This window comes from Poromitra crassiceps (genome assembly GCF_964638095.1).
Source record: "Poromitra crassiceps genome assembly, chromosome: 3".
NCBI lineage: Eukaryota > Metazoa > Chordata > Actinopteri > Beryciformes > Melamphaidae > Poromitra > Poromitra crassiceps.
In genome coordinates this window covers 85,370,154-85,392,765 of record NC_139625.1, presented here as the reverse complement: position 1 = coordinate 85,392,765, position 22,612 = coordinate 85,370,154, and the positions used below count along the sequence as shown (strand labels likewise).

The 22,612-nt window shown below is 48.6% G+C and overlaps 3 protein-coding genes and 1 pseudogene across 4 annotated transcripts; all 4 read right to left on the bottom strand.

The window, feature by feature from the left end:
- Positions 1-4,176: 4,176 nt before the first annotated feature.
- On the bottom strand, positions 4,177-9,852 carry LOC310773330 (serine/threonine-protein kinase WNK1 pseudogene; annotated as a pseudogene). The gene is made up of 3 exons: positions 9,547-9,852; positions 6,265-7,878; positions 4,177-5,181 (listed from the first exon to the last, which is right to left on the bottom strand). The product of its transcript is annotated as a serine/threonine-protein kinase WNK1 pseudogene (transcript).
- LOC310774236 (serine/threonine-protein kinase WNK1-like) lies at positions 8,115-9,483 on the bottom strand (the record flags this gene model as incomplete). Its single annotated transcript, XM_083634286.1, has 2 exons — positions 8,115-8,119; positions 8,271-9,483. Coding segments are annotated over 2 exons (1,218 nt in total), but the record flags the coding sequence as incomplete, so codon positions are not given.
- A 2,690-nt stretch (positions 9,853-12,542) lies between the features above and the next one.
- Positions 12,543-13,664, bottom strand: LOC310773328 (uncharacterized protein; the record flags this gene model as incomplete). Its single annotated transcript, XM_083633202.1, has 1 exon — positions 12,543-13,664. The coding sequence occupies one exon, from the start codon at positions 13,662-13,664 to the stop codon at positions 12,543-12,545; it is 1,122 nt and encodes a 373-aa protein (XP_083489328.1).
- A 130-nt stretch (positions 13,665-13,794) lies between these two features.
- On the bottom strand, positions 13,795-21,655 carry LOC310773327 (serine/threonine-protein kinase WNK1-like; the record flags this gene model as incomplete). The annotated part of the gene is made up of 4 exons (XM_083633201.1): positions 13,795-13,819; positions 14,068-14,848; positions 15,947-17,769; positions 21,525-21,655. 4 exons carry the CDS (start codon positions 21,653-21,655, stop codon positions 13,795-13,797), a joined length of 2,760 nt encoding a protein of 919 aa, XP_083489327.1.
- Between the last annotated feature and the right edge of the window lie 957 nt (positions 21,656-22,612).

Sequence of the window (22,612 nt, the reverse complement as noted above, 5' to 3'; positions counted from 1 at the left end):
CCCTAATAAAAAAAGGCAATATGCTACTAATGCATGCCAACAAGCAACTAGTCAACGGTGATTTTGTGTCACATAAAGTATTACCAAAAAGTCCTCTTACTGCCTGTCTTTCATTGGCACCTAAAGACACAAAAGAGGTTTAAGAAAGAGAAAATGGGAGGAAAAAAGAAAAACTGAATCAGAATCAGATGAACACCATTTACCATCCCCCCCCATACACACACACACACACACACACATGCACGCACCACGCACGCACGCTAACACACACACATGCACTATGCACGCACTCTAACAGACAAACACACACACACACACGCACCACGCAAGCACGCTAACACACAAACACACACACACCTCCCTCCCCTGTTCTCTTCACCGCCTCCTCTCCTCCCTTCCCTTCTGCATTCTAATCAAGGTTTGCTGCTTCTAATTTATGAAATGTAATTCTGCCCTCCACTGGTACGAAGAAGGTGCAGGCACACACACACACACACACACACACACACACACACACACACACACACACACACACACACACACAGGAACACATTTCTTGCTCTAATACCATTGAGAGAAAAATGTGTGTGTGTGTGTGTGTGTGTGTGTGTGTGTGTGTGTGTGCGTGCGTGCGTGCGTGCGTGCGTGCGTGTGTGTGCATGCGTGCTTATGTGTAAATGCGTGTGTGTGTGTGCGTGCGCTTGTGTTTAAATGAGACACACACATGTGTTTAGATAAAAACAACTTTCCAAAGCAGGTGATTTGTAATGTCTACCTAAAATTAGGATTATACATTAGATTTTTTTTCTATTAAGCATAATTAGCGTGCTTTAATTTAGTTGTGATTCACTAGCATAGCCTAACCATTTAAGCTACCGGTATACTCGAATTAAAGGAGTCAATGAATATGTTTGCATGTCAAGGAAACAAAGCCTACACTTTACTGTCACACATTGTAAAATAATTACACACACTGACAATGGAGATGCAAAGTTATGCATGTTTAGTTACAGTAAATACATAAATAAATAAGCAAATAATCAATAATACTTAATACTTAATCTGCGTCCTGAAACGATGATGATAGGCCTCTATCTTCCCAAAAGCGCTAATTTTGTGTTTGCGCTCGTTTAACGCTGTGTGCAATGCAAATTGGGGGCGGACACAAGCGCATGCCTGTGATAATTGTACTGGGCATTGGCTGCCCCATGCCAAAGCAGGCGTTTCAGCGCTAAAATGTGGGATAGATGGCGTTACCCTATCGTCAGCAGCACGCAATTACTTTGCACTAAGAGCTTTGAAAAGGACCTCTTATGCGCAAATACCTCTCTGCGCTGGACGCTCTGCACGGAGATTATGGCTGCGCTCCCAGCGCAGAGAGGTATTTGCGCAGTGGAAAGTCGAATTCCTTTTGGATATGTCATTAAGCACAGCCTTGCCATGCCAAGACATCAAATTATGCTGCTAAAATTGGGTATTAGCAGATAATTCAGTGAGGCAATCAACTATAACTCACTGAGAAACTTTTATCACATCGCAAAGAGGGAAATGAATTGCGAACACTTGTGGGACAATGGACATAGGCTATTTACCTTCATAACCCTAAGGGTCATTGGCACCACAGACTATCTGTCAATAAGCTCCCTCTGTCCTCGCACGAGTGAGTACACTATATTACGCATGGAGAGAATTACAGCATATTGCATGCCTCGCGCAAACAACCATTGCGAGACGGGAATCTGATTGGTTTTGATTGACGTAATGCCCAGCCTTGCCTGGCCACGCCTGTGAATAATTCTGGTAGTTAAGACCGCCCAAATCCCGTTTGCGCAGGCATTTTGGGGCACAGATGATTTTTGGCAGAATTGGCACGGCTCTAATTTGCGCTTGCGACAGGTGCCGTGAACGTTTCCGCATGCCCGCCGAGAATTGCATCCCCAACATATTTCGGGGCTGTTTTAACTTAGAAATTAGGGAGGTCACGTCTACCAGACAATTATATCACTTTGAAACAGTTACATTTCTGTATACATCATTACAAGTAGCTCCTGTGAGGTGGGGATGTTTTTTTTTGCTGCTCGGCGGGGGAGCAAAACTCAGCAGAACACCTGGCGGACGGCGCAAGGCGGAAGGCTATCTTCCGTGCCTTAAGGCATGCACAAACAGTGCGCAAAGCGCTATTTAGGGATAGCGCCTGTCGGAAGATAGAGGCCGAACACTCCAACTTAGTTTCTTGACAGCTAGATCCACATTTTTCTTCTCAACGGCTTCCTGGTTTTACTCGGGAGTACAAAAAAACTTGAATTGACGATTTTTTACATTTGTTGTCTGCGCAGCCCACCACACAACAGCTTTTAGCTATTTGTTTAATTCAAGGAAAATTATGCTCGTGTATGGAAGTGAATGGAGAGCTTTCCCCCGTGATGGGCATAGCCTAGTAACTACGCTATGCCCATCACTAGGCCCTAGTTCATGCAGTGTCTCTAGGGAGGGTAGTGTGTTGTTTCCACTATAGGGAGGGTAGTGTGTTTTCCACTATAGGGAGGGTAGTGTGTTGTTTCCACTATAGGGAGGGTAGTGTGTTGTTTCCACTATAGCGAGGGTAGTAGTGTGTTGTTTTCACTATAGGGAGGGTAGTGTGTTGTTTTCACTATAGGGAGGGTAGTGTGTTGTTTCCACTATAGGGAGGGTAGTGTGTTGTTTCCACTATAGGGAGGGTAGTGTGTTGTTTCCACTATAGGGAGGGTAGTGTGTTGTTTACTATAGGGAGGGTAGTGTGTTGTTTCCACTATAGCGAGGGTAGTGTGTTGTTTCCACTATAGGGAGGGTAGTGTGTTGTTTTCACTATAGGGAGGGTAGTGTGTTGTTTTCACTATAGGGAGGGTAGTGTGTTGTTTTCACTATAGGGAGGGTAGTGTGTTGTTTCCACTATAGGGAGGGTAGTGTGTTGTTTCCACTATAGGGAGGGTAGTGTGTTGTTTCCACTATAGGGAGGGGTTTCCACTATAGGGAGGGTAGTGTGTTGTTTTCACTATAGGAGGGTAGTGTGTTGTTTCCACTATAGGGAGGGTAGTGTGTTGTTTTCACTATAGGGAGGGGTTTCCACTATAGGGAGGGTAGTGTGTTGTTTCCACTATAGGGAGGGTAGTGTGTTGTTTTCACTATAGGGAGGGTAGTGTGTTGTTTTCACTATAGGAGGATAGTGTGTTGTTTCCACTATAGGGAGGGTAGTGTGTTGTTTCCACTATAGGGAGGGGTTTCCACTATAGGGAGGGTAGTGTGTTGTTTCCACTATAGGGAGGGTAATGTGTTGTTTCCAATATAGGGAGGGTGTGTTTTTTTGGTCAGAAAGGATGACCGAAGAAGGTTTTTTCTGGACTTGAGAGGGAGGATGAGGAGGAAGAGAAAGAGGAGGAAGAGGATGTCATGAGGGAGGAAGAGGAGTCCATGCTGGAGGGACATGGGATACTGCTGGAGGCACCGTCAGCAGCAAAAGAGACCTGGAAACGTCCCAAAGTGAAGCATGCTGTTGAAGCAGGTTGCCTCTCTGAAGAGTCTCTGTTCTCACTGCTCTCCTCAACTGAGCTTCCAAATGACCCACAGGTTGCTGGGACTGACTTGTTCCAGGTAACAGGGTACATTAATGCTCTGAGGGAGGGGTACTTGCTTGATCAGAACCAGGAGGTGAAGTCTGAGCCCTGGGCTTAGTTGGAGGGGTCTGGACATGTCCCTGCCCTTGGGTGGAGGTAGGGGCCAGGACGCCCTGTACTCCAGAGGTGAGGGGAATGTTGGGGGCACCATGGGCTCCAGGTGGAGGGTACATAGATCCACGAGAGGAGGTACCGTGTTTTGGTAGGGCTCCATTGAGGTGGAGGATCTGGCAGAGCTTGGTGACCATAGCTTCTTATCTAAGGCTTGGATGTCATCTATTCCCTTGTCTGAACTATTTGCTCGCCCTGCACCCAGTGAGTTTTTGAATCGATTTTGAGTGTGCTCGCAACCAGTGTTTTTCAATTGGATGTCATCTATACCAGGGGCCTTGGTCTGGGGCTCAGTGCCCTCCTGCTCCACTGGCTGGGGTTGGTGTTGGTTCTGGCTAGGCAAGGTGGAAGGTTGGGGTTGAGCAGAAATAGGTGAAGGTGTGTGCTGTGCTGCATGGACAGACAAAGCCATAGGTTAAGAGAATGGAACAACACTATTTTCAGGCTGCTGCTCTGAGGAAGGTATGGTGCCAGTCAGACTGGATGTGACACTAGCAACAGAGTAGACAGAGGCAGCACTACTGCTCAGCTGAGGCCCAGCCACTGGAGAGGCCTGTGAGTGCTCATGGACCTGTTCGATGAAGGACTCTCGCTCGCTCTCCATGATGAACTCACTGTCGACCATGATCTGTGCAATTTCCTCCGGATTATCATCATCTAAGTCAAATTTGAAGGTCACCATCTTCCTGTTGTGCGTTTCTAGCTGGCACTCGGCCACTCTGTCTCCTATGTTAGAAATATTGAGGACATTCAGCTTGGCTTTAATAGTCTTTTCATGGCGAGATCGGCTGTTTGCGGATCGTTGCTGGTGCCGTTTGAGTGACCGCCCCTTGTGTCTGCACCCTGATGTAGAGGTTTCATCATTGCCATCACTAAGACCTGAAGCGGCATCTGACAGGCAGCTTTCCAGAGATGGTGGTACAAGTACAGGTCGTGTTGGCTGCTCCAAAGGTGTTGATTGAGGACCACTCACAGAGGCGTATAGTTGCAGAGCTCCAGGTTGCGCCTGTGGTAGAGTACAGCTTTGAGGAGCAGTGCTGCTCTCTGGGTGCTGCTGCTCCTGGAGGCGAACATGCTGAGAGGATGAGGGCAACATCACCTGCTGGGTGGGCATCTGAGGGGGAGTCACTGGGATAACTGCGGTTGGCTGGACAACCTGGACCACCGGCATCTGCTGTTGTTGTAATTGGTCACCTTGTGTCTGAGGGTATGACACATGGTGCTGAAGCTGCTGAATGGGAGCAGAGCTGTAGGGTATCACAGGATGAGCTTCAGGGAGGACAGAGGAACCTGGTGGTCTGTTTGCCATTTGAGAAGCTCCCCCATCGTGGTCTGACTGCTGGTCAGGCTCAGGCTCTGACTCTTGATGGATGGGAGCCACACTCTGACCTCGAACTGGAGCTGGGACTTGCCCATTCGACTGGAGGATATAAGGGATGCCCTGTGCCATGCCAGTCAGCTGGGCTGATTGAGGAGTGTTGTCATTGGAGTTTTGAATGCTCTGCTGAGATGCAGGCAGATTAGCCCTATGCTGGATGTGGTGTTGGCTTGGTTGTAGTGAGACATATGGAGTGGGCTGTTGCATCTCCTGAGAAGGCATGTGAGGGGGGGGCATTGGTTGATAGTAACGTCCATAATGCTGAGATGCCATAGGTGCCACTGGGACAACTGCAGTCAGCTGGACACCTTGCATCTGCTGTTGTTGTAGTTGGTCAGCTTGTGTCTGAAAGTATGACACCTCAGGCTGAAGATGCTGAGTGGGAGGAGAGCTGCAGGATATCACAGGCCGAGCTTCAGGGAGGACAGAGGAACCTGATGTTCTGTCTGCTATTTGAGAAGCTGGCCCTGCGTGCTGTGACCGGTGGTGCTGGTCAACCTCAGGCTCATCTGACTCCGTCTGGATGGGAGCCACAAACTGACGTTGAACTTGAGCTGGGAATTGCCCATTCGACTGCGCTACATAAGGGATGCCCTTTACCATGCCAGTCGGCTGGAATGATTGAGTGTTGTAGTTAGAAGTTTGAAGGCTCTGGTGAGATGCAGGCAGAGGAGTCATCTCCTGGCTGTGGTGTTGGCTTGGTTGTGGTGGGACATATGGAGTGGGCTGTTGCACCTGCTGCGTGAGCATCTGTTGGAGGTAATCTCCATAATGCTGAGATGCAATTGGAGCAGACTGAGTGTTGGGAGCCACTGGGACAACTCTGGTTGGCTGGACACCTTGCATCTGGCGCTGGGCCTCCGGCATCTGCTGTTGTTGTAATTGGTCAGCTTGTGTCTGAAGGTATGACACCTGGGGCTGAATCTGCTGACTGCGGGCATAGCTGTAGGACATTACAGGTTGAGCTTCATGTAGGACAGAGGAACTTGGTGGTCTGTATACCTTTTGAAAAGCTCCCCCAGCATTCTGTGACTGGTGATGTTCATCAGCATCAGGCTCCTCTGACTCTGAATAGATGGGAACTACACTCTGACCTTGAACAGGAGCTTGGACTTGCCCATTCACCTGGGGGATATAAGGGATGCCCTCTGCCATGCCAGTTGGCTGGGATGATTGAGGAGTCTTGTGGTTGGAGGTTTGAAGGCTCTGCCGAGATCTAGGCAGAGGAGGCATCTGCTGGCTGTGGTGTTGGCTTGGTTGTGGTTGGAGATATGGAGCGGTCTGTTGCGCTGCCTGGGGTGTCGGCTGAGAGGCTTCCAGGCTAGAATGCTGCTGGCCTGCTTGCTGCTGTGATGGTAGTAATTGGATGTGCTGTTCTTCTAAAAGGCTCATCTTCTCCTGCTCCTCTCGGACCTGCTGCCGGTGCACTCTCTTGTGCCTTATAAGGGATACCCTGTCCTTTATGGCCTTGGCGATGGTCCTATGGTCACCTTCACACACATAACCAGACTCAACCATTTCCTGAGCCACCTCTTCTGGCACATCCTTGCTGAGGTCAAAGGAAAACTCAAAAGCATCATTGTCTTTGTCCTTTCCCTTGAGCTTCTTCACATCCACAATCCTCAGCGACAACGTAATGGCCTCCATCTCTCCATCGTCCTCCTGTGCCAGCCACACATGCACCCGCGTCTCCTTCTGGAAGAAGGCATGGTTCAGAAGGTCCTTGATCAAGTACCTCTCATCCTTTTTTTGGCAAATACACCCCTCAATGATCTCCTTCACTTCAGGAATGGCCACCTTGTCAAAGCTGGCTGGCTTCACCCCACTGGTAACTCTGCCATAGATCTGTGCAGCATTCTGGCACTCTGAGTAAGGGTACTCTGAGGTGGCCATCTCCAGCATGCACATTCCAAAGGCATACACATCCACTGACTCATCATAGTTCCCCTCATACATCTCAGGCGCCATTAATTCCGGGGTACCTCTGGCACTCTTTGCGAAGGACACACGCTTAAGCGCTCCCAGGTCTCCTATCTTGACAGATCCTGTTGGGCCTGTGATGAAGATATTGTCACACTTAAGGTCCCTGTGGATGATGGGAGGAGCCCGAGTATGTAGGAAGTGAAGCCCCTTCAGGATTTGTTGACACCAGCTGCGTAGGACTTTAATCTTCATCACCTTGAACCGCTTCAGATATGTTTTGAGTGTTCCAGAAGTCATGAGTTCAGTGACCAGTACAATGCAATTTTTGCCTTTAGGGTCCGGACCCTCCCAGAAGTCATAAAATCGGACAATGTTGGGATTCTGCAGTCCCTTCAACATCTCCGCTTCCTCCTTGAAGCGCTGCTGCTCTGACCTTTTCAGTTTACGATCCTGCAGCTCACACCAGGCCACCTCCACTGTGCTCTCAGTGTCCAAGCCCTTGTAGACAGTCTTAAAGGAACCACGTCCAATTTCAATGTCAAACTTCAGGAAACGTCCGTCCGGTGACGTTCCCACTGCCTTGGTCTCGGCCTCCTCAAAGTCTTCTTGCACTTTTTTCACAACCTCTCTTTGCTCAGCCTCTGCTCGTGCCTTGGCAGAGTCCTCCGGCTGCCCTTCCTCTCTGTCATGATGTACCTTCACGTCAGTGATGCTCTCAGGTTCATGGTGACCTGGCATTTGTACAGCTAAGCATGGCACCAAGTGGGCTGCCACCACCACCTCTCCATCACAGATATCTTGTACTATGGCAGGCTTCTGCTCTGAAGGCACCACATCCACATCCACCTTTGCTTTTGCTTCTCTGTATCTTCCTCTTCCAGTCTTTGCAGACTTCTCAGTCTGAGCTCCCCAGGCTGGTTCAACCCATGGCACATGAGCAGCAGTCTGCTGCCTCTGGGGTGCAACTTCATGCAACGGAACCCGTTGGGATGTAAGGACATGGATCTTGCTGGGTACAGGTAGGTCCAACGCCATGGCATTGGAGTTACTGATTATGCTGCAGCGTAAGAGACAGTGTTCAGGGTTACACTGTTGGCTTGGTTGTAGTCGGACATATGGAGCGGGCTGTTCCGCTGCCTGGAATGTCGGCTGAGGGGCTTCCATGCTAGATTGCTGGGCTGGTTGCTGCTGTGATGTTAGTAAGTGACTGTGTTGTTCTTCTAAAAGCCTCCTCTTCTTGTGTTCCTCTCGGACCTGCTGTTGTTGCGCTCTCTCGCGCCGGATAATGGATACCCTGTGCTTTATGGCCTTGGCCAGGGTCTTACGGTCACCTTCCCACACATAACCGGAGTCAACCATTTCCTGTGCCACATCTTCTGGCACATCCTTGCTGAGGTGAAAGGAAAACTCAATAGCTTCATTGTCTTTGTACTTTCCCGTGAGCTTCTTCACATCCTCAATCCTCAGCCACAATGTAATGGCCTCCACCTCTCCATCGTCCTCGTCTACCATCTCCACACGCACCCCTATCTCCTCCTGGAAGAAGGCATGGTTCAGAAGGTCCTTGATCAAGTACCTCTCTTCCTTGTTCTGACGAATACACCCCTCAATGATCTCCTTCACTTCAGGAATGGCCACCTTGTCAAAGCTGGCTGGCTTCACCCCACTGGTAACTCTGCAGTAGATCTGTGCAGAATTCTGGCACTCTGAATAAGGGTACTCTGAGGTGGCCATCTCCAGCATGCACATTCCAAAGGCATACACATCCACTGACTCATCGTAGTTGTCCTCATACATCTCAGGTGCCATGAACTCAGGGGTACCTATGAGACTCTTCGCGAAGGTCGCAGGCTTAAGGGCCCCCACGTCTCCTATCTTGACAGATCCTGTTGGGCCTGTGATGAAGATATTGTCACACTTAAGGTCCCTGTGGATGATTGGAGGGGCCCGAGTATGTAGGAAGTGGAGCCCCTTGAGGATTTGTCTACACCAGCTGCGTAGCACTTTAATCTTCATCACCTTGAAACGCTTCAGATATGTTTTGAGTGTACCAGAAGTCATGAGTTCAGTGACCAGTACAATGCACTTCTTGCCTTTAGAGCGAACCTCCCAGGAGTCATAAAATCGTACAATGTTGGGATGCTGCAGTCCCTTCAAGATCCCCGCTTCCTCCTTGAAGCGCTGCCGCTCCGACTTGAGTTTATGAGCCTGCAGCTCACACCAGGCCACCTCCACTGTGGTCTCAGTGTCCAAGCCCTTGTAGATGGTCTGAAAGGAACCACGTCCGATTTCAATGTCAAACTTCAGGAAACGCCCGTCGGGTGATGTTCCCACTGCCTTGGTCTCTGCCTCCTCAAAATCTTCTTGCACTTTTTTTTCAGCCTCTCTTTGCTCAGCCTGTGCTCGTGCCTTCACAGATATAGCTAAGCATGGTGACGATTGGGCTGCCACCACCCCTCCATCACAGATGTCTTGTGGTACTACGGCAGGCTTCTGCTCTGAAGGCACCACATCCAGGTTTGCTACTTCTCTGTCCCTTCCTCCTCCAGTCTTTGCAGACTTCTCAGTCTGAGCTACACTGGCTGGTTCAACCCACGGCACATGAGCAGCAGCAGCCTGCTGCCTCTGGGGTACAACTTCATGCAACAGAACCTGTTGGGGTGCAAGGACATGGATCTTGCTGGGTAAAGGGAGGTCCAACACCATGGCATTAGAGTCACTGATGACACTGCAGCTTAAGAAACAGTGTTCAGGGTTACACCTGTGCGCTGGTAGGCTGGTACTTGACATCATTCACTTCTGCGATTCTGAGGTAGTAACCAACCTCCCACCACTTATATAGCCTCAGCTGGGGGGAGGTTATGACATTGCTGTGTCACAATGTTCATGATGTCATTGGCCCATGAGGTCCATGGAATCATCAGTGCTCCAAGACATCACTCAGAAGGGCTATGACATCACCAGTGCTCTTAATGTCAGAAGGTCCATGCTTGGATATGGATCAGTGCTCTATGACATCACTGATTATGTCAGAAGGTCCATTGCACTGTCAATGATCTGATGTCAGAAGCCACATGGCACCATCAGTGCTCTATGTCATAGAGTCTATGACATGCCTGATGATGTCATAAGGTCAATGACATCATCGGGGATCCATGCCATGTCACTGTCCACGACAGCACCAAGAACCCTCACAGTCAGCCCTTTGCAAATAGCATACATATAAGCAGATAACACATTTTTCTAACAGCCACTCCATAGAAAGGTACTCATGGGAGGGACGGCGGCTTAAACGTTAAAGCGGAATTAAATAGTTGCTCATGTGACTCTAGTTCATTTGCATTTTACCATAGTCGAGACTGAGCAATGCGTTCAAGACTTAAATAGACCTAGATTGAATCGAATTAGGTTAAACATTCCACTGCTTCACCAGTAGGGCGCCGCCATTTTCATGCTACAAACTTTAGACCTGTTATGAACCAGTGGGGTCTTTTGTAATATTCGGGCTAAAAACCGAAGCTCATACCTGTGTCTCAGATGAAGATCGAAGCTCGACGTGTCTTGTTTATTTACAAAATTCACATCGGTGCTCATTGTTTTGAATGGCAAAACCAAAACCCGTGACGTCATGCGCTGACGCAAGTAAAGATGGCGGCGCGATGCTACAAATACAGCAAAAAGGCATTTTCAAAAATGGATTTTCTCAACAATGGCTTACTTTTATAATGTTATTTTGATTGTAGTACATCTTAGTAATACACAAAACTCTGTGTAGCTGTCTATTTTCATGTTTGTATGCGCAAAATGCTGCGAAATGCCTTGTTATCAACTATTATTTCTAACGAAGGTGTAACCTCTGAGCATGTATTTAGCACTGCCGGTGACATTTAATGTCTGTTCAAAACGCAGCATTTCAGTTGATTTTTTTGTTAAGAAAAACCTCAAAGAAGAATAGAACACTGTTGTAGAGATCCCATAGTAGTCAGCTATGATACAAGCCAATGAGCTGTCACCAGACTACTGATGATTACATGCAGTAGAAAATAGTTTACATTTGCTTCGCTGCTGATTTTTCTTTTCTTTTCCTTTGGTTGAGAAATATATATATATATATCCCAAGTGTGGATAGTTGTGACAGAATTATAGGTTAAGTAAACCTGACCTTGGTTATTATTACAAAGTTCTGTTCTGTTTATGAGACACTTGTACAATGCAACATGTTGAGTTATTGTTTGAGCCTCTAAGTACCTCTAAATGAGTCAAGGTTTACAGAAAAATCCTGCCTTACTGTATAAAAAAGGGAATTGTTTTATTTTAAAGCTCAATATATCAAAGAATTGCGGCACTTTACCGTTAACAGTATTTTGATTCTTATTTAAAAAACTAGAGATCTGGCACGCTATGTGTGCTCGATGCCTAGGCTCAGCCGCTGTGCGGCTTCGCACGTATAGCTCGGCCTCGCCTGCCCTATTGGCGCACGCGGGTGTGTGTGTGTGTGTGTGTGTGTTGCTCACTAAATGTTATTGCATCAGTAATGTCACAGTGCCTCCTGTGTGTGGCTGTGTGCCCCATTATGATATCACTGATGACATCATCAGTGTATGTGTGTGTGCCCCCCTATGACATCACTGATGATTCTTGTCACATTGCCTCCTTGTGTTTGTGTGACATCACTGATCACTCTTGTCACAATGCCTTCTTCTGTGTGTGTGTGTGTGTGTGTGTGTGTGTGTGTGTGTGTGTGTGTGTGTGTGTGCGTGCGCGCGCTGATGACATCACTGATGACATCACATCATTAACTGATTAGTCTAATTAAAAAATCCGGCTCCGTCAGGTCACCCGCACGGGTGTCCTTTACACAACCTGAAAGTTTCAGCCCGATCGCACTTAAAACGGCATAGCTGTGGCCAGACACAGAACTTGAAAGAAACAAACATCGCCCACATACTCAATTTTATATATATAGATAATAGATTGTTTTTAATTTTAATGTCTGGAATAGCTCAAAAATAAAATTGTCAAATGATAATAGTTGCTTTTTGTGAATTGATATAAATAGGCTAACTAATGTAACTAATATCGATCGCTGCAGCCCCCTGAATCGAATCGAAATCGTATCGTGGCAGACTTTGTGATATCAGCAAATATCGTATCGTTGTTAAATGAATCGATAGATCGCATTGTAATAGAACTTGTGATTCCCACCCCTAATGCATGTGTGTGTGTGTGTGTGTGTGTGTGTGTGTGTGTGTGTGTGTGTGTGTTGTGTTGCCTGGCTCAGTGAACTACTCTGGTCCTGGCTGCGGCCTGGGACACTTGGGGAGTGAGTGCTGAGGCTGGGCATGAAGTATGGTTTGGGCAGGATGATGAATCGTGGAGGCTCTGGACTGAGGCTCCTAAGTTCAGGGGACTGGGCTGTCCACTACTGTGAGCAGATTTGTCACCCTTGCTTTTGGGCCTACACCGCCCCCCAGCCATAGCTACAGCATGCGAAGGGACAACTGAAGCTGGTTGAACAGGGCATCTATCTCCTCCTTCTGACGAGACTGCAAGGCCTGGCTCTCAATCATATGTTTTTCTCTGAGACGGCTAATTGCCCTCTGGAAAGCCTGGTCCTCTGGCCCTGAGTCATTGTCATTGTCACTGCTGATGTAATGGGTACAAGTGTTATGAGGATCAGAGGTTGAGGATGAGTCTCCATTCTGCATACTGGAGTCACAGGAGCCTGCTGCTGGAGCTGGGATCGCCATTACTGAAAAACGTCCCACTTTAAAGCTAGGGGCAGTGTTGGGCCCAGTGACGGCGTTAGCACATCTAGTGGTGGACTGACTGGTAGGAGCAGCAGGGAGAGGAGAGGCTCTATCTATAGTGTTGTCCCCACAGACTCCTTTGGTCAGAAAGGATGACCGATGGAAGTTTTTTTCTGAACTTGAAAGAGAGGATGAGGAGGAAGAGGACAAGGAGGAAGAGGCCGGCATGAGGGAGGAAGAGAACATGATGGAGGGACCTGGGACACTGCTGGAGGCACCGTCAGCAGCAACAGAGACTTGGAAACGTCCCAGAGTGAAGCCTGCTGCTGAAGCAGGTGTTCTATTGCCTCTCTGAACAGTCTCTGTTCTCACTGCTCTCCTCAACTGGGATTCCAAATGACCCAGAGGTTGCTGGGACTGACTTGGTCCAGGAAACAGGGGTATGTGCTCTGAGGGAGGGGTACTTGCTTGATCAAAACCAGTAGGTACAGTCTGTGCCCCGGGCTTAGTTGTGGAGATCTGGACATGTTCCTGCCCTGGGGTGGAGGTAGGGCCCAGGATGCCATGTACTCCAGAGGTGAGGGTACCATTAGATGGGGGCATCCGGGCTCCAGGTGGAGGATAAAAAGATCCAGGTGGAGATGAGGTGCCCATGATTTGGTAGGGCTCCATTAGGGCGGAGGATCTGACAGAGCTTGGTGACCATAGCTTCTTACCTAAGGCTTGGATGTCATCTATACCAGGGTCCTTTATCTGGGGCTCAGCCCCCTCCTGCTCCACTGGCTGGTGTTGGTGTTGGTTCTGGCTAGGCCAGGTGGAAGGTTGGGGCTGAGCAGAAATGGGTGGAGGCATGTTGTGTGTTGTGTAGACAGACAAAGTGATAGGTTGAGAGGATAGAACAGCACTATTGGCAGGCTGTTGCTCTGAGGCAGGAACGGTGCCAGTCGCTCTGGGTGTGACACTAGCAACACAGGAAACAGCACTACTGCTCATCTGAGGCCCCGCCACTGTAGGGACAGAGGGTTGTGGGTGCTGGATGTACTGGGACACAGCTGGGGGAGAAATGTTTAAAGATGGGGGAGAGATGCTGGTAGGTGGTACAAGCTGGAAGGGGGCTGTTTGGTATGAGGACTGGGGCAGTGGAGTGCCATCGTTGGTGGCAGAAGCAGGGGTTTGGGATTGAGCAGATACAGTTGGGGGGGCAACCCTACCAGTAGAGAGAGTTGGTAACAAGTTTGCAGTGGAAGTGACAGACGCAGCAAGATGCACAACCTGGGCTGCAAGTTTGGGACAAATGCCTGCCAACATAGGAGTGGACACCACAGGCTGCTCCTGAAGATCACTCATCTGAATGAAGCCACCGTTCATGCCCTCTCCTTTCTCATCAGCCATTTCTATAACCTCACAGACCTGTTCGATGAAGGTCTCTCGCTCGCTCTCCAGGATGAACTCAACCATGGTATGTGAAATTTCCTCCGGTTTAGGAACATCTAGGTCATATTCGAAGGGCACTGTCTTCATGTTGTGCATTTCCAGCTGGCACTCAGCCACTCTGTCTCCTATGCTAGAAATATTGAGAACTTTCAGCTTGGCTTCAGTAGTCTTCTCATGGTGAGATTGGCTGTTTACGGATCGTTCCTGGTGCCGTTTGAGTGACCACCCTTTGTGTCGGCCTCCTGATGTAGAGGTTCCATCATTGCCATCACTAAGACCTGAAGCGGCATCTGACAGGCAGCTTTCCAGAGATGGTGGTACGAGTACAGGTCCTGTTGGCTGCTCCAAAGGTGTTGATTGAGGAGGCCTACTCACAGAGGCCTGTAGCTGCAGAGCTCCAGGTTGCGCCTGTGGTAGAGTACGGCTTTGAGGAGCAGTGCTGCTCTCTGGGTGCTGCTGCTCCTGGAGGGGAACAGGCTGAGAGGATGATGGCAACATCACCTGCTGGGTGGGCATCTGAGGGGGAGGCGTTGGCTGGTAGTACGCTCTATACTGCTGAGGCACTATTGGAGCAGACTGGGTGTTTGGAGTCACTGGGACAACTGCAGTTGGCTGGACAACTTGCACCTGGACCACCGGCATCTGCTGTTGTTGTAATTGTTCACCTTGTGTCTGAGGGTATGACACATGGTGCTGAAGCTGCTGAGTGGGAGCAGAGCTGTAGGGTATCACAGGATGACCTTCAGGGAGGACAGAGGAACCTGGTGGTCTGTCTGCAATTTGAGAAGCTCCCCCATCGTGGTCTGACTGCTGGTCAGGCTCAGGCTCCTCTGAGTCTGGCTGGATGGGAGCCACACTCTGACCTCGAACTGGAGCTGGGACTTGACCATTCGACTGGAGGATATAAGGGATGCCCTGTGCCATGCCAGTCGGCTGGGCTGACTGAGGAGTGTTGTCATTGGGGGTTTGAATGCTCTGCGGAGATGCAGGCAGATTAGCCCTATGCTGGATGTGGGCTTGGCTTGGTTGTGGTGGGACATATGGAGTGGGCTGTTGCATCTGCTGGGTGGGCATGTGAGGGGGAGGCATTGGTTGATAGTAACGTCCATAATGCTGAGATGCCACTGGGACAACTGCAGTCAGCTGGACATCTTGCATCTGCTGTTGTTGTAGTTGGTCAACTTGTGTCTGAGAGTATGACACCTCAGGCTGAAGCTGCTGACTGGGAGGAGAGCTGCACAATATCACAGGCCAAGCTTCAGGGAGGACAGAGGAACCTGATGGTCTGTCTGCTATTTGAGAAGCTCTCCATGTGTGCTGTGACTGGTGGTGCTGGTCAACCTCAGGCTCCTTTGACTCCATCTGGATGGAAGCCACAAACTGACGTTGAACTTGAGCTGGGAATTCCCCATTCAACTGTGCTACATAAGGGATGCCCTTTACCATGCCAGCCGGCTGGAATGATTGAGGAGTGTTGTAGTTAGAAGTTTGAAGGCTCTGCTGAGATGCAGGCAGAGGAGTCATCTCCTGGCTGTGGTGTTGGCTTGGTTGTGGTGGGACATATGGAGTGGGCTGTTGCACCTGCTGGGTGAGCATCTGAGGGGGGAACATTTGTTGGAGGTAACCTCCATAATGCAGAGATGCCATTGGAGCAGATTGAGTGTTGGGAGCCACTGGGACAACTCTGGTTGATTGGACACCTTGCATCTGCGGCTGGACCTCCGGCATCTGCTGTTGTTGCAATTGGTCAGCTTGTGTCTGAAGGTATGACACCTGGGGCTGAATCTGCTGACTCCGAGCATAGCTGTAGGACATCACAGGCTGAGGAGCTTCAGAGGAACCTGATGGTCTGTCTGCCATTTGAGAAGCTCCCCCATTGTGCTGTGACTGGTGGTGCTGGTCATCCTCAGGCTCCTCTGACTCCAGCTGGATGTGGGCTACACTCTGACCTTGAACAGGAGCTGGGACTTGTCCATTCGAATGGGGGACATAAGGGATGCCCTGTGGCATGCCAGTCAGCTGGGGTGCTTGAGGAGTGTTGTAGTTGGAGGTTTGAAGGCTCTGCTGAGATGCAGGCAGATGAGCCATCTGCTGGCTGTGTTGTTGGCTTGGTTGTGGTCGGACATATGGTGCGGGCTGTTGCGCTGCCTGGGGTGTCAGCTGAGGGGCTTCGATGGTAGATTTCTGGCCTGGTTGCTTTTGTGATGGTAGTAATTGGCTGTGCTGTTCTTCTAAAAGCCTCCTCTTCTCCTGCTCTTCTCGGACCTGCTGAGTCTGTGCTCTCTTGCGCCTGATGAGGTATACTTTGTCCTTTATGGCATTGGCCATGGTCTTACGGTCACTTTCGCACACATAACCACCCTCAACCATTTCCTGAGCCACATCTTCTGGCACATCCTTGCTGAGGTCAAAGTAAAACTCAATAGCTTCATTGTCTTTGTACTTTCCCCTGAGTTTCTTCACATCATCAATTCTCAGCCACAACTTAATGGCCTCCATCTCTCCATTGTCCTCCTCTGCCAGCTCTACACGCACCCCGGTCTCCTCCTGGAAGAAGGCATGGTTCAGAAGATCCTTGATCAAGTACCTCTCTTCCTTGTTCTGACGAATACACCCCTCAATGATCTCCTTCACTTCAGGAATGGCCACCTTGTTGAAGCTGGCTGGCTTCACCCCACTGGTAACTCTGCGGTAGATCTGTACAGTCCCCTTGCACTCTGAGTAAGGGTATTCTGAGGTGGCCATCTCAAGCATGCACATTCCAAAGGCATAAACATCTACTGACTCGTCGTACTTCTCCTCATACACCTCAGGAGCCATGAACTCAGGGGTACCTACAACACTCTTGGCGAAGGATGCACTCTTAAGCGTGGCCAGTCCCAGGTCTCCTATCTTGACAGATCCTGTGTGGCCTGTGATGAAGATATTGTCACACTTAAGGTCCCTGTGAATGATGGGAGGAGCCCGAGTATGTAGGAAGTGAAGCCCCTTGAGGATTTGATGACACCAGCTGCGTAGCACTTTAATCTTCATCACCTTGAACCGCTTCAGATATGTTTTGAGTGTTCCAGAAGTCATGAGTTCAGTGACCAGTACAATGCACTTCTTCCCTTTAGGGTCCGGACCCTCCCAGAAGTCATAAAATCGGACAATGTTGGGATTCTGCAGTCCCTTCAACATCTCTGCTTCCTCCTTGAAGCGCTGCTGATCAGACTTTTTCAGTTTATGAGCCTGCAGCTCACACCAGGCCACCTCCACTGTGGTCTCAGTGTCCAAGCCCTTGTAGACAGTCTTAAAGGAACCACTTCCGAGTTCAATATCAAACTTCAGGAAACGCCCGTCTGGTGACGTTGCCACTGCCTTGGTCTCTCTCTCAATGTCTTGTTGCACTTTTTTCTCAGCCTCTCTTTGCTCAGCATCTGCTCGTGCCTTGGCAGATTCGTTATCTTCTTCCTCTCCTTCCTCTTTCCCCTTGCTGGGTAAAGGGAGGTCCAGCGCCGTGGCATTGGAGTCACTGATGAGGCTGCGGCGTAAGAAACGGTGTTCATTGTTACACCTGAGGCCTGGTAGGCTGGTGCTTGTCATCATTCACTTGCTAACCAACTTCGCACCACTTACAGACTCAGCGGGGATGGGTTTATGACATTACTGATGAAGTCACAATGTCTATGACGCCGATTAGCCGATGAGGTCAATGACATCCTTTGTGCTCCAGGAAATCACTGGTGATGTCAGAAGGTCTATGACATCATCGCTGCTCACAGTGGTTCCCAACCTTTTTTGTATTATGTACCCCTTGAGCTTTTTTTCCATGCCAATCGTATCCCCTCACTCATCATGCGTGTTGATTTCACTTAACTGCCAGTGTTTGGGTTTGGCCTCTTTTTTCCTTTTGTCATCAGGCCTTCCTAAACCTGAATCTGGAGCGATAGCAACTGGACGTTTTTGAGGCATTTATCAGTAGCATAACAGTGTAACAGTTGACACTTGCCGGGGGGAACTAGTCCTTGTGGCGCGCATGGGCTTATGAAATTACTTGGAATATATATATATATATATATATATATATATATATATATATATATATCATTTTGTAAGTAAATTGTAATCCCCAATCTTTCTAAGTACCCCCTGCAAGCTGCTCAGTTACCCCTAGTGGTACACGTACCCCTGGTTGGGAATAGCTGCCTATGACATCACTGAAAATGTCAGAAGGTCCATGACATTGTCAGTGCTCTGACATCACTGAAGATCTCAGGCAGTCCATGACATCCTCAATGCTCTATGTATGACATCACTGATGATGGTATAGGAAAGTATAGCATTCAACCCCCCATATCCAAATATTCAAAAAGCTTAACGTCCCTATAAGACATTAAAGTGGTTGAGAAAACATGGTCATGAAGCTTATCTGGAGGAAACAGTCCAGGGCTCCAACAATCGGTCTTGATGGGCGTGTGCTTTGTGTGCGATTGTCCCAGAGGGATGTCATCATGTACTGGTCTACACGTGGTATATAAGCACGGAGCTTCTAAGTAAATAAAGATCAGTACATGCTTTGAATTCCTTGGTTTTAGCTATGCAGTGTTCTAAGCAGACCGGATGGCATGTAACAGATGATAGAACGCTCATCCATAAGAGACTTGAGACTTGACTTGAACTTGTGACCAAAGACTTGAAACTTGACTTGGACTTGCCCCTCAAAGACTTGAGACTTGACTTGGACTTGAGCTCAAAGACTTGAGACTTGACTTAGACTTGCAAAAAATGACTTGTGAGCATCTCTGCTGTGCAGGCACCATCACTGGGGTCACCGTTACTGAAAAATGTCCGACTTTGGATCTGGGGGCAGTGTTGGGCCGAGTTATGGCTTTAGCATTTCTATGGTGGACTGACTGGCAGGAGCAGCAGGGAGAAAAGAGACTCCATCTTAGATCTACAGTCATTAGATATTTTAATTTGTTTCACTCTTATTTTGAACAATAAAATTAGAAATAATGTCAGGTAATGACATACTCTGAAAAGTAAGACATTAATTAAGGCAAATGTTATGAATTCTGTGGTTTCACCCAAAAAATTCAATGGGAGGTAGTGTTGGCTTACTTTTCTTCTGCTGTATTACAGTATAACACGTTCAGTTGGTCATAATAAGTTCGACATGTCTACTCGTAATACAGAACAATTGAACATCATCTCTCGAACTCTCTTAAATTGGTTTCAAATCCAATTCCAGGTAGCATTGAAAAGGTCTAAATTTGCCTTCTGAAACCTGCACTTCCCTTCATTTTCTTTTTTCTCTCAAATGGTTTTGGTCAATTCCAGACAGATAAGATGAGGGATGCAGTCGCAGTATGTACGTGTACGTGTACCAGCATTCTACCCCAATGCACATATTTTTGGTATAAATTCATGTGCGCATTCTCCACTGCTTTGAGGGCACGGTGGCGCAGTCGGTAGCGCTGTCGCCTCACAGCTAAAAGGTCCTGAGTTCGATTCTCGCCTGGGACGCTGTGGGCGCTGGGGTTGTGTCCCCGCCATATCTTCAGTGCCTACTGCCCAGGTGGGTTATCTCGTCGAAAGGGCCTTTCTGTGTGGAGTTTGCATGTTCTCCCCGTGCTCCCCAGGGGGTTCCTCCGTACATAACCCCCCACTAAAAACATGCAGAAGATCGTCATCCGACCAGTGACGACAACATCCGAAGTTGGTCCCCGGGCGCTGGAAAGAAAAAGCGACCACTGCTCCTGGCCTGCCCCCCGGAGGAAAGGACAAGCCAGGATGGGTCAAATGCAGAGGACAAATTTCACGGCCACCGTCAGCATGAGTGTGTTTGTGGCCTCATGCATGTGTTGGTGTGTGACTGTGTGACAATAAAAGACGGGCTTGTCCGTCACTAACTGTGTTTAACTGATATAGAGTGGTGCATAAACTTCACCTTCAATCATTTTGACTTAAATAAATAAATAAATAAATAAATAAATAAATAAATAAATAAATAAATAAATAAATAAATACCGGCATCTTGAAAGGTGAAGACCGGCATCTTGAAAGGTGAGGACCAGCATCTTGAAAGGTGAGGACCGGCATCTTGAAAGGTGAGGACCGGCATCTTGAAAGGTGAGGACCGGCATCTTGAAAGGTGAGGACCGGCATCTTGAAAGGTGAGGACCGGCATCTTGAAAGGTGAAGACCGGCATCTTGAAAGGTGAAGACCGGCATCTTGAAAGGTGAGGACCGGCATCTTGAAAGGTGAAGACCGGCATCTTGAAAGGTGAGGACCGGCATCTTGAAAGGTGAGGACCGGCATCTTGAAAGGTGAAGACCGGCATCTTGAAAGGTGAGGACCGGCATCTTGAAAGGTGAAGACCGGCATCTTGAAAGGTGAAGACCGGCATCTTGAAAGGTGAGGACCGGCATCTTGAAAGGTGAGGACCGGCATCTTGAAAGGTGAAGACCGGCATCTTGAAAGGTGAGGACCGGCATCTTGAAAGGTGAGGACCGGGGCCAAACTGACAAACAACAAGCGGGAGGAACCAGACGCACATTTCACATCTAAACCCATGCTGGAGTTTCTGCATAGGAGCGGCCCTTGATTGCACCCTCACTCAGTCAATCTCTCTGCCTCTGATCTTTTGTTTGCTCTGAAGTTTGACATATAGGCCGAGTCCCTATCAAAAATCACAACCAGATGAGGACTGGGGGGTGGGGTTGGGTGTTGGTTAGGTGCGGTAGGTAGAGCGAGATGAAGAAAAGCTAAAAGCATTTCCAGCTATTGCTGAAACAATCCAATTACAATGCCTATCAAACTTAGCTTCACAGGTTATAGCTTCTAATTGCCTGACAAAAATTGACACTTCAGTCGCAACACTGTAATATAATAGGGGGCCAAATTAAATTTGATCGAGGGGCAGAAAACTATGCTATCACTCAGCGACGCGGAAAAGAGGAGATCAACTAGCATGATATAATGGATCAAAAATTAAAATTATTCATTAATCGCGTTGGTTTTTCCAATAATGGAAATGACACAGTTCAGACGTCTTCCTAAAAACACTATTAATTAAAGGGATGATAGATCTAACAAGGCACAGAGCCCAGAGAAGCCTTTCTTCCCGTCTTCCTTCTTGTCGACTTCCATTCTCTCTCTCTCTCTTTCTTTCTTTCTTTCTTTCTTTGCCCTTCACATCTTTCACTCCCCCCCTCGCATTTGCCATCACATCCCCATTCATCACCCCCCCCCCCCCCCCCTCTCTCTCTCTCTCTCTCTCTCCTCCGCCCCACTCAGCTGTGTAGTTGAGGCGGACTGACAGCAGGGTGAGGGTCACCTGGCGACAGTGCCTCTGAGCCAGGCAGCCTTCGCACCGTCTCCTCTGCCTTCCTTTGTGATTGGCTGAGAGCTGGATCCCTTTCATCCCGTGGCCCCTGCACAACCTCGTCCTCCATGCACGCAGTCTCAGCGGTTGTCCAGGAGGGCGGCAGCAGACTCTGTTTAATGTGTTTTCCTCCGCGTTAATTGGGTCAAAGCTTCCTTCTCTGCCTTCTTGATGTGCAAATGAATGTGGCACCGAGGGATGCCCGCCCATCACTCTACAGGCACATTACAGGACACCTCGGGGTGCAGGGCTGCCGTCTGTGACCTGTATATGGCGGATGACGGAGGATGGGGGATGTTGGTACCCGACCTGGATCAGAGAGACTGAGGCTGAGTTAATTATTAGCATTGAAGCCCGAGGCCGTACATGTCACCTCCACTCCTAATGAAGTTTACCTTCAACATCTTGCACTGTGATGTTTAATAATGTATGTGCCAGAGTGCTACAAGAGAAGGTTAACCCCGCGTTCACACTGCGAGATGCATGGCTGATGGGTCACTCCATTCTGACCGATGGTGGGTAGAGCCAGAGACTGTGATATGTATGTCGCGGTCTGAACAGGCAGATCATGTTGTTTTTCTGATGACTTCAGATAGGTCGCTGGCAAGTGATAATAGCATTCATTGAAAAGGGCGGCAAAAGAGGACAAACTATTGCCAAACTATCTTCACCTTTTTCTTAGGTTTTTGCTTGTGACCCTGTTCACATTGTCAGTGTCCATCTCCATACATAGAGCTTTCTCTGGTGAGGCAACACAGATTGGCCTTTTGAGAAACTCCTTTGCAAATTCTAGCATGTAGCCAAAGTCTATACATGGTGTGAAGCCTCCCGGTCAAATTACCATGTGAATGTGCAGCAATCAAGGCCCACAAATTGAGTCTAGTTCTTCAATAACAACCTCACAGCTTGACTCTGAGGATCATTCTGTTATTTGCCATCGTTGGACATAATTACATTGACCATAATCCTCCACCAAAACAACTTATCATCTCAAAT